General features: G+C 46.9%; 1 protein-coding gene across 1 annotated transcript in view; it reads left to right on the forward strand.

Annotated features, from left to right (window-relative positions):
- Positions 1-262: 262 nt before the first annotated feature.
- ETFBKMT (electron transfer flavoprotein subunit beta lysine methyltransferase) overlaps positions 263-12327 on the forward strand; it is a 144943-nt gene continuing 132878 nt past the window's right edge. Inside the window, exon 1 of the mRNA XM_069228201.1 lies at positions 263-614. Within this exon, the coding sequence (XP_069084302.1) occupies positions 316-614 (299 nt within the window). The 5' untranslated portion in view covers positions 263-315. The remainder of the gene's footprint in view (positions 615-12327) is intronic.

Here is a 12327-nt window from a genome sequence, read left to right on the forward strand (position 1 = left end):
AACTTATGAGGCGCTGCTTGTAGAAAAGGATATGGCTGGAATTCAACGATAACTAAAATAGCGTTACAGAAAGCGCACTAAACATTCTTTGGATCTTACTAAAACGAAAGCAGGTGAGTTTTCTCCAAACGTTTGCAATATTCATATTACAAGGTTGTTAAAAGTAGAGGAATATCCGACGAATAAAACAATTCCAAGATGTCCGGCACGTTTGCGTGACCTTCATCTGCAGCTCAGCTACACAGTCCTCTTTCAGTGTTCTTAGCGAGGCTGTCTTGCAGCTGTAAGATTTCATGGCGAAAGTTCATTTATGCCATGTGTTGCTTGAATGCTCTTGTACGGAGATGTATGTGCATGCATGTTCTCCTGGGAAGCTCAGCGAGAGCACGGGGAATCAGATCCTGCCACACGAGTAGGAAGCAGGGTCTCCCTGCTTCAAAAGTCAAAGAGTTCATTGAGCAGAACACAGAGATTTCCAAGGAGCATCTGACCCCAGAGATCAGGCTCATGCTGCTCACCCCACGCTGCCCATTCTGGCATGGGCGACCCGATTCCTGGCCGTTTGCTGACCCCTACTGGGCAATCTACTGGCCAGGAGGCCAAGCTCTCTCCAGGTAGAATTATCTCCAGAATAACGAGAATAGGTGTAAACGTAGTTAACTCTTTGGTACACTTTATGTCTGTGTAAGTGTTAAAAAAAATGTAAATAATGAATATACGTAGTTTCATTTAATATGGTAACGTGTGATCTCTAAACGTAAAGAGCACAGTCAGCATTTTTTGTACGTTTGATAGGTAACACGGTATTTGTCACGTTTCATGAAGAAACATGTTGAGTCATGTTTTAGAATAAACACATTTTTATTGCTTTTCTGATGTTTAGCTGGTTGCTGATCGACCTTATTGTAGCTGGGCCAGGGCCTAATAAAGGTGATGACTGAGCCTAGCAACACGGTATTCAGTACACCAAAATATCGCACACTCGCTGGATTTTTTGGCAATGGGCCCTAGTGACCCTATGTCCCTTTATTTATCGCCTCGGAGTGATAAGTGCCTACGTTTTAGGGTAGAGGCCGGGTGGCCCTCCACATAGCTTCGATTTTTTTAAAATAATTGACAAACTTTAATTTAACTGCCCTGCAAAACACACACACAAAGGCCCTCATTATGACATTGGCGGCAAATGCCGCCTACCGCCACGGCGACGGATGCCAACATACCGTTGCTGTGGCTACCGACCGTCCATGGCATTATGACCGTAGACGAAATACCGCCAGAAGGCTGGCGGAATTCCGTCAACAATCATGGCGGCGGACGGCGGTAAGGTGGCGCTGCTGCCAGCAGCAGCGCCACGCCACGCCAGAAATACACCACCTACCATATCATGTTCCATGATACGGCCTGGCGGTGTTTTGCTGGCGGATGCTGCTGCTGGCAGCAGCGCCACATCCCGTCTCCTGCTGTTGGAACCCCTGCAAGCAGGTAAGTCTGGTTCTCCGTCTGGAGAGGGTGGTGTTGTGTGTGTGAGTGGGGTGTGTGTGACTGTGTGTGAATGTGTGCATGCGTGTGTAATGCATGTGTGCATGAGTCGTTCATGTTGTGTCATGAGATTGCGTGTGTGACTGGATGTATGTTTGTGAGTGTTGCTGTGAGTGTGTATGAATGCGTGTGTGCCTGTGTGTATGGGTGTGTATATATGAGCGTGTGTGTGTAAATGTGCGGGGGAGAGGGAGGGTGGGGGAGGATTCTGGGGAGGGGGCGGGGGAGACCCCTATCAGTGCCAGGGAAGAAATTCCCTGGCACTGATAGTGCCTACCGCCATGGTTTCAGTGGTGGTACTGAAACCATGGCGGTGGGCGGGGTCTTAATGCCATGGGCAGCCTAGTGACAGCCGCTGGGCTGGAGACTGAAGTCTCCAGTCCGGCGGTCGTTACCGCTGTGACGGTCGGTGTGGTATATTGGTGGTTTGGCTTTGGCCAAACTGCCAATGTCATAATAGTGGAGGTAGGTACCGCCAGCCTGTTGGCGGTAATACCTCCACTATTCCACCGACCGCCAGGGTTGTAATGAGGGCCAGAATCTTTCAGTCTCTGACTGGGAGCAGGATTTGGCCAAAGGCCATACTTCTGACTTCTGGATGTGTTCTTGTTCCCACTCTCTGCAGGGTTGCCCCCACAGGTTTCCCCGGCCGGGGAGACTGGTTATTTTCAGTTGACCCAGGATGAGAAAATGTCTGTGACCGAGTCTCTTCCATTTCAAATGGGTGTCCGGGGATTACCACTTCATAGAGGTGAGAATGTTGTACTCCTTTCGCACCCAACATCCTCCTCTAATTCGTGTCCACCGGTGCCATCTGCTCCAACCACCTCCTTGGACCATGAGACATTCCTCAACTGTGCGACTTCCTCGCTGCACCGTGACCATGGTGCCATCCATCTCAACCACCTCCCACACTTCTGACTCGTAGGGTGTTCGAAACTTCCAGCAGGGTGTTGGTCCTTCATGATGTCTTTGGTTCCGACGTTAAGGGCAGGGTTTCGCGCACGTCTATGTCAGCTGGCTTTCTCATTGGTGGCTTGCCTCCTTCTCTGGGTTACCTCAATGTCTAAGTTAGCAGGTCGCCTGTCTAGGTCTGCTGAGATGCTGTCTCTCGGGGCTGCCTGAACAGCAGGGTAGCAAGAGTGCAGTTTGTAGTGCTATGCGGAGTCTGTCTGTACGCACTCAAGAATTTGTTCTCCTTGTTCCACCCCTATCCTCAAAGGTCTGTTTAACGTTCTCATAAACCTCTCAACTTCGTCATTAGCTTGAGACCCTGGAACAGGGGTCCATTATCTGACCTGACTTCCTCCGGTAGTTTGAGGATTGAAAAGATCTTCTCTAAGCCAGGCTTGACATGTGAAAATTCCGTGGATGGCACCAGCTCGACCACTGGGACCTTTGAGCGGGAGTCGATCAGCACTACATGAGGCGTTTGTGATCTGTCACCACTCTGAATTCGTGACCGTACAGGTATAGATGAAAATGGTGACTGGCCCACCTGATAGGTACGGCATCCTGCTCAATTTGAGCACAGTGAGTCTCTGTGGTCAAGAGTGCTCAGCTTCAGAATGCCATCGGTACCCACTCTCTGTCTTCACTCTGTTGCAAAAGCACCGTCCCTAGTCCCATGGACTGGCTTCAGCCACCAGTTCTGCCTTCCGCTGTGGGTGGAACTAGGCCATAGTGGCTTTGTTGAAGCGAGCTTCTTTTACTGCCCGGAATGACTTTTCTGCTTTTGGACTACAAGCCCATGGAATGCCTGTTCATCTGAGGGCTCGTAGTGATTCTGACATTGTGGCGAGGTTCAGGTAGAACCTCCTGCAGTACATCGCTATTCCCAGAAAACTGTGCACTTCCGTTGGATTCTGGGGTACTGGTGCATTCTGGATGGCTTTGCCCTTCTTCGGATCCACCTTAAGCCCCTCCTTTGAAAAGATATAACCAAAGAATTTGATGGAGTCCCGATAGAAAGAGCACTTCTTCTTGTGCAATGTTAGGCTACAATCTGCAGGTCACAGTAAGGTAGATCTCAGTCGTACAGGATGTTACTCCAGGCTCTCTGAAAAGATTAAGATATCCCTCAAATTGATCACTCCCATCAGTCCAGAAAGGGCTTCTTTAATGGCATTCTGAAAGACCTCCACAGCGGACGAGACACCAAAACTCAGTCTTGGGTTGCTTCTAAGACCCACTTGTGTTGAAAAGGTCATGGTGTAGCAACTTTCTGGGACAAGCTCCAGTTGGTGGTAGCCTGAATTGAGATCCAATTTTGAAAAACATTTTGCCCTGTTGAGGTCTGCCACAATTCCATCCACTGTAGGTGTGTGTCTCTTTCTTCGAATGGCTTTCTTTGGGAGCCGCATGTCTACACACAGTCATGTAGTCCCTGGCTGTGTCGGCTTAGGTGCTATGGCGAGTGGCGACACCCACCGCATGGACCCAGTCACATTCTTGATGACTCTCTGTTTTTCCAACTCTTGCAGCTCCGTGCTACCTGTGGCTGCAGATGAATGGGGACTCATCAGTGTCTTGAGGTCGTGGGCCTGATGGAGTCATTGATATACAACTTCACTTGTTTGCCTTTCAACTTCCCCAGACTACTGTATAGTTGTGGAAATTCTGCAAGCAGGGCGTCCGCATGCAAATCATGTATTTCTTTTGCAAAAAAGACTAGCTCCAAATATTCAGCCGTGTGATAGCCGAGCAGTGTTCCTTTCCCTCCTTCTGTGACATGGAATTTTGCCATAGTTGAGCGGTTGTCGGACTTGATGTCCACCTCTATAGTTCCTCGGAGGGGTAGCGGTTCCATCCCGCCATAAGTGTTGATTTTCGCCTGGCTGGGTGATAGCGACTGGCGCAGCATCAACTTTTCAAACTTCTCAGAGTCCATTACATTTATGGACGCCCCCGTGTCAATGAGGGTGGTCACAGGAATTCCCCTAATCACTACAGTGCACATGGGTGGGGATCATCTCTTATGACCTGTTCGCCCAGCAAATGAGATCACAAAGATGTCATCATCCTCGCCATCATGTTGAGCGACAGCTCCACTGCTGATGGATGTTTTTGGCTTCTGTGGTGTCTTTGAGTGTGAGTTGAGGCATGGCTGCAGTTGATTTTTTGGGATATTCCACATTGGACATTTGTCTCCTGCTTCGGCACACTTTTGCAAAGTGGTTGGCCTTCTTACACTTTAAGCAGGTCTTTACCCAGGCTGGATGGACCCCCGGGGTCTTGTGTTCCAGGCCACAGTTACCGCAGTTTTCACTTGGTGCTTTGGTGTTCCCCGCCGGCCATGTTGGTCCTTGGCTCCTCCGCACAGCATCAACTCATTCTTCTTTCACAGCTAGCGCCTTCTGAGACTCAGACATGAATGCTTATTTGCTCATGGCCGCTTCCATATCCTCTGCCCAACTGTTTGCCAGTTTATGTGATCGAGCTGGGATCAGGATTTCATCCAGCAAGATGCTCGGCTGTCTGAGAATGAGCCCTTGTAGCAACATCGATTTGCAGCCTTGTATGATCTGTGCACGTATCTCCTTATGCTGGTTGATGCCTGTACATGTGCTGGCTAGCTTCCTCAGTTGGGCATAAAACATGTCTACTGATTCGATGTCTGTTTGTTTGGCCCGGCACAGCTTAAAGCATTCGTAGTCCAGATTGAGTTGCGGATCAAAATGCCTCTTTAGGGCCGCAACAGCTGCATCGTGGTCGGTTTCCTCCCCAGTGTTTAGTGGGGTTTTGAGCAGCTCATTTATCTCATTGCCTATAAAATGCATCAACAAGGATCTCTTTACAGCTCCATCTGTTTCCCTCATGACGTGGAACTAATGCTGTAATCTCCCAATCCATGATCTCCACCTGGGTGCTGCCAAGGCAGGGTCCTACAGTTGGCTAAAGTGTGACAGTGGAGTCACTGAGGCATGTGCGTAGGGGGCTGGAGTGGGAAGGGCTCGGTGTTCGCTCATGGTAGCCAGGAGCTTGCCGACACCCTTCCTAATTGCACTGTTGTCTTCTGCGGCTCAGTTTGTGAGTGGCCACTTCCCTGTTCATGTCACGCTCTTTTTGGCAATCAGTCTGAAGTGCACCCTAAAAATATCATGTGCAGGTTCCCTTTTAGGCACGATGCTGTATCTTCACCTCCCTTTCCAATGTATATTTCGTATTTCTTCTTTTTTGTTTTTGTAGCTGTCTCCTTTCTTACTATTTTCCTTGGTGTGCAACAGGGTCTCAAAAAGTATCACTCTTCCCAGAATGATGGCAACTTCACACAGACAACAGTCCACTAGTCACTCAGCGCCCCAAAACTGTTCAGCCTTTCCTTATCTGGCTTATTGAGTCAATGTGGTGCGACAGGCAGCGCTGTTCCCCTTTCGCTGATGCTGCAGGGGAAAACCCACGTGGTGGGCAGTGTGCTGTCTTGTGCCTGGCAGTTGAAGGGTCGCAGTTGGGTACATGGACGGTCCCATAGGTGCTCGGAGGCCAGTCTCATAGGTGGCAGATGGTGGCGTGCGAGGAGCAGCTGCCCTGTGCAGTGGGGCACACACCCGCAGAGGAAGGCCTCTTTTGGCCACGACTAGCCGGGTGCGATGCACTGGAATCTCTGAGGCCTCTGAAATGCTGAGCAGGTGCGGTGTGGCAGGACAGCAGGTGAGAGCACTGGCACAGAGGCAGTCCAGGATACGCTTGGAGAGAACTATGGGTCCCAACAGGCACTCCCCATCAAAACAGCATTCTCCCCAGGAGCCGGTACACATTTCAGATGGGCGGCTCAGTGTGTGGCAAGCATGCAGCTCAGTAGTGCAGCAATCTGGTTTGATTGCGGGGGCTAATGCCTAATGACAGTGATAACTAGGCCTAGCAGCACAGTATTCAATACACCAGAGTACTGCACACAATCTATCGGCAATGGCCCCAGGCGACCAAATGCCTCATTATTTATCTCCTCGGACTGCGTCTGGTCCTCAGAGGGATAAGTGGCTACTTTTCATGGTAGAAGCTGGGTGGCCCTCTACATCTATGTTCTTGGACTGGGTGTTCTATAGTTTGCAGGTCTGAACCTAGAAAGTCCCACCTGTAACATGGCATCAGAGGAGAGAGAGTGCTGAAGCCCTGCAGCTTTGCTCCGAAGCTATGTCACCCAAACTCCCAGACTCCTAAGTTAGAGGATATTAGCATACACAAATGTAAATACCAGAGCTCTACTGATAAACAATACTTCTTAGGTTGGGATCTAACATGGGGGTAAATGAGGAGCAGCTTCCTCTGCTACATGCCTTTGCTTCTTTCTACACCTTTATATCATCAGACTCATTCTATCTCGAAAGGCTTCACTTCAGCTTCATTCCTAAATACACTGCATGAAAATTGACTTTGAATTATATGTACTGATTGTTCCTCTCCTCTTGCTTATAACCAAATCATCCTCTCTTAAGCTTCCATCATTTGCATGCCTTCCTGTCTGATTGTAACCTACTGTATCACATGCCTATCTGCCTCAGTCTCCACTATATTAAAGCAAACTGACAATACATCACATGACACATTAAAAACTGTCCTCTGTAACCATCCCTTGCAATCTAAGATTATCTACCCTCCACATCCTATCGTTCCGTCCCTACTACAGTTTGCATCAGATCACAATAATGGCATCACCTGATGCCTTTAAACTTAATCTGCCACAAAGGAACTGGGGGAAACAAACAGAACCCAATTTCCTGAATACACAAGACTAACCCAATAACCAAAAATAGCTAATAACCACTGGAATAATCAGTAATCCTGGGTTTCCAGAATGGTGTGCTAACCACCCCAAAGCACGTTAGTTCCTTATTAGGGGTAGAAAGTGCTATATAAATGCAGTAAAGTACTGTTTTTCAGGTCAGCCATAACCGAAGATCATTTGGTTTTTACTAAATTTATATGTATAATAATATACTAAGTTAAAGGGATTTCCAGCCAGTTCTCTTCATCCAGTGATGTGCTGTGTAATTCACATTTTGCTTCTGCATACAGCATGGGGCAGTTGATCAGCCAACAGCTAACTTTACTCTTTCACAAGTAGCATATCTGCACACACAAAAGTTCCCTTCAGGGCCAGTGTTTTTGGTTTTAGTTTATTACTTTAGTGTTGACTTTCTGTTTAGAGCTTGATTTGATAGCAGGATGTTTTCTCCCAGCTCTTCATGCTGGTTTTGATGTGGACTTAAGGGCACCTTACAGTTTTATAAGATCCTCTCTCCTGCTAATGTTGTTGTAAATTCCTTTTGGAGTGGCCTTTGTTTATCTGACTGCTGCTATTTCACAGCAGACCAGATTGTGTCCATTTGAAATTGTTCTTAATAAAGTTATCCTCTTTTAGTATGCATGCAGTGAAGTGCATTTATAACTATACTTCGGTATCTCATGCTGGTGTGTTTTATGTGAGGACTACAGTTATACATTTAAACCAATTAGTCTGTGTATCCTGCTTGTATATCTTCCCAGTTTGTTTCTGCGCTGATGTTTGTTGTGCTAATGCTAACATTGAGCTATTATATTACTAATTGAAACTGTACCGTTTATTCCAGTTTTTCTGTTCTATCTGTCTATCCTTGGAACCCTATCTACAAGTCTGTCTCTTTATCCAGGCAGCCCTCTCTATATATGCAATCTTCTTTGTTTATGCGACTCTATCTAGCTATGTATCTCTGCAGCTATCTCTGTCTATGCGTGTGTCTACCTGTTTGTCTGTGTATACCACCTTCTCTATTTGCCTTTGCAGACATCTCCTTTCAGCTATCTTTTCAACCTTTTCTGACTGTTTGAAATAAAGCTTTACAAAACATAACAAACAAGCATTAGTAAATGCATTAGGTTTTGCGTATGTGATTCATAATAGTTAGATTATTTTGTGCCCACATCCTTCACATTTAGGAAGGTAAAATAACTGCAGAAGAGCATCAGAAAGCATGCTGGGTACAGTAAGATTATAAACTGAATTACACTTACTTGAACTTTCCGTGCTAGGAATAACCTAGTGCTGTCATGGTGATGCGTTCACTGAAAGCAATGACCCCCCCCAATGACATCACTAGTTTTGCGGTGCATGCTACTGAGGGGTGTGCGGAACTGCTGCTGGAAGAGCCTGAGCCATGTTCTTGGAGCACAGGAACATCTGCCACTGTTCAAAAAGAGTGCAGCGACAAAACCATTGTTATGCCCATTACTTTATCTGCTTTATCTTGCATGCTAAGTCATACCAGATCACTAAGTGCCCGAGCAGCCAAAGGAACCCTCACTCTGTAAGGAATGACAGTGTGCAGGTAGGGTCAGATCCCTAAAAAGCCTGAGCTGTAAGCCTAAACACCTGGTGCGCCCTAAAATCCAATGCATCCTTAAATACAAAACAGCATTCCTACCAGCACGATGCCTTATGCAAATGGTTATTAGTGAGCATCATGTGCGGGGCATGCAGAGGAGAAAACAAGCATTGGCTTTTGTCCAGAACCACAGAATGTTGAGCAGAAGCCATGACTCAAACCGGTTTCCTATTTTGCAGGATCACCAATAAAATGTAGCAGTAGAAATTTGATGGGAGCTTCATGACATGACAACTGACAGCACAGGAGCGCTCCCACTGGCTGTAATTAAGACAAGATGGCTGGCACTCCTTTAGAATGCAAAATTGAAATGCATTCCCATTATGCGTTCCAAGGCAGTGCCGGCCATCTTGTTCTTTACCTCCACATATGACGGGTCGAAGTGAATGTAACGAAGCAATCACCTCAGTTGATGTCATATTCCGCCTTCTCACTGTGCACAAGGATTGCTTCTGTTTTTTTTTTCTTTTCTTAGGAAACGCCGTTAAAAATACGTACAGTTTCAACATAACATCCAGTTTTAACAAGCCCTTTGCTGCCACTGCGCTGTGTGTGTACGCTGTGTCCATAAGTCCCTGTCCGGCTTTAATGCAGCTGGTGCTCATGCAAAGCGCTCTGTTACCTTGGGGACAGCACAGACGTGCAGGAAACAAATAAAACAAGCACAGCGCAACAGCTTAAATAGAAGGCCAAAGGAAGGAAGAAAAGGGATAATCAGAGGGAAGGAGACGCGGGCTGATGGGAGTTGTAGTCTGGAGCAGGCCAGGATAAGATAACGGTCTTGTTTTACCGACTAAAAATGAAGAACTAAGCGTATGTAGTAGTGGGTGTGTTAACAGTGAGCATATGGCTCTGCTGCACCATCGACATTGGCCAAAGTAAATAAGAAGAAGGGAGAGCAAAACTCTGCAAAACATAAAACAAAAGTTCCCCAATAGCAGATGACACTTGGGACACTTACAAGAGCAAACAGGAAGTAGTATGTTACAGCCAATAGTAACAAAGGAAAAGTAAGTGGCAAGCACAGGAACCAATGAAAAGCAAGGGGTGGGATGTAAGCCCTTCTAAGATATGTATTAACAATAGATTTCACAAGCAAGCAAACCTAAAAAACTTAGCAAAGTAAATTAGGCTGGCAGCCAAAGGCACACTGATTCCCTTTTTATTTAAGCCTGGTATATATATATATATATATATATATATATATATATATATATATATATATTAGTTAATTATGTGCATTTTCAGCCAGATTTCATCCATTAGTCTAATACTGTACCATTAAAATGTTTCTTCCATTCACACCAGCAGGCATCATGAGGCAGTGGTTCAGCCCACTTCGGCTATTGGCCGACTTCACTGTGAAGTAGGGTACACTTCCTGTTCACAAGGAGCACATCCACACACAAAATAGTTCTCTTTCTAGATAAGTTCTATTTTATTACAGTTTTAGGACAAACACAGCTGTATGCCTACAACCTTTCAGGCCGGCAGCATTAGTAGCATTTAAGTAGTACACAACACAGCTTTGATGCCACAGCCCTGGCCTCGGCAGTGTAATTAGCCGCAATGGATGCTGTAAAAAGAAATTAAGAAACTGTATAATAACACGAAGAAGAACAGGTCCCCTTCCCTCATTGTACTCATTCTGGCTCGCCCCTACTGCCTAAACCCCCAAGTGGTAATCAGAGGAGTTGCGAATCCCTTTGACCACCCAAGCGACGAGAGGTGTGGCTTAGTGCGGCAGGTACCATTCTATCACCCTAACCCAGTAGATGTAAGACTTAAGTATGTGGGGCATGTAATTTCATTAAGCTCGGCAGACAGAATTTGAATGAAGGGTGCCCATAGGGTAGCAAAGTCTGCAGCCCGTTGCTCCGTCGTGAGTGAGAGCTTCTCCATCCCCAGTAGGTAGCAGAGATATGAAGCCAGGATATATGATTGGGAATTCTGTCAGTACCCTAAAGTGATAAGATGGTTTGATGGGCTGTCTTCCTCTCATAGAGCGCAGAGGGAATGTTAGTGGGTTAGAAAGGCAGAGCACGTTATATGTTGGTAGTCTAGGTATCTCTGTTTTGAATGCTTTGTCTATTTCATCTAAAATGCCCTTCTAATATCTGTGCAACTTGGGGCAGTGCCAGAGTAGGTGTAGTAGTGTGCCTGTGTTACCGCACCCTCTCCAGCAGGTATCAGTTTAGAGCGGTCCCAGGAGTGTATCCGTGCTGGAGTATGATACCAATAAGAGGCCATTTTGTAAGCTGTCTCCATACCCGCTGCACTGTGTCCGATGTGATGGGTCCTATAGTGAATGTCTCCCCATTCAGTGTCTGATAGCTCTCTCCCTATCTCAGCCTCCTATGTACGGAGCCCCAGGGATTTGGGCACTTGTGCCTTGGTGGTTAGGTGTGTGTAAATCTCCGAGTTCACTCGTTTGTTGTCCTGCTTATGTGTTACCCATTTTTCAAATGGCCTAAGGGGTCTTGTGAGGGATCAGACCGAAGGCTGAAGGACCCAGTGCCTAACCTGTAAGTACGTCAACCTGTCAGCCTCCGTTAGCCCATAGTCGTCCTTCAGGCGGTCAAAAGGGATAATGCCATCTATGTTGAATAAGCTATCTATTCTCTTGCATCCTCTGGCATGCCATCTACAAAAGCAGTCCATGTTCATGCCAGGGGTGAAATCTGGGTTGGCACGTATTGGTGCCATAGGTGATTGGAAAGATGTTAGTCCAGCTTTGGTGGCGACTGTGTCCCAGATCTGGGACGATGTGCCAGTGATGGGGGAAGAGTAGAGCCCCTTAGCCCTGTGTTTGTGTGGGAGCCACGGTTCTTTCCAAATGTGGGACCCCACGACTGCTTGGCACATTAAACACCAGTGTTTTTCACTGTATGGATGGCTCCAGTCTATAATGAAGCTCAGTTGGACGGCCTGAAAATATCTTGCGAGGCATGGGACCGCCAGTCCCCCCTTTCTTTTAGGGAGAAAAAGTATCTGCCTTTATAGGCGCGGGGTCCTCCCGCCCCATATGAATTTGAGGAGTGCAGACTACAGTGTTTTTAGTGTCTTGGCCGGAGGAGGGAGGGAAATAGTTTGAAAAAGATATAAAATACTATTGTCATTTTAATCACTGCTACCTGGCCCGAGCCATGATAATTTATGTTTGCTCCACACCTCGAGATCTGCCAACACAAGTTTAGAGTGGGCAGTTCCTGAAGAGGTGCCAGCTAGTTCGATGCCTAAGTATGGCATGTGGGAGGAGGTCCGTAGGAAGTGGAATCAGGAGCACAGCTCTGCTTCATGGGCCGGGGAGACCATGAGGTTCAGAATTTGAGATTTTTGCATGTTCTCTCGAAGACCTGAAATAGCCCCGAACTCTTGCAGAGAAGCAGTCCGGGCCGGTAATGAGATCAGTGGGTCGGACAGGGCT

The sequence above is a fragment of the Pleurodeles waltl genome, chromosome 4_1, assembly GCF_031143425.1.
Source record: "Pleurodeles waltl isolate 20211129_DDA chromosome 4_1, aPleWal1.hap1.20221129, whole genome shotgun sequence".
In the NCBI taxonomy this organism is placed as follows: domain Eukaryota; kingdom Metazoa; phylum Chordata; class Amphibia; order Caudata; family Salamandridae; genus Pleurodeles; species Pleurodeles waltl.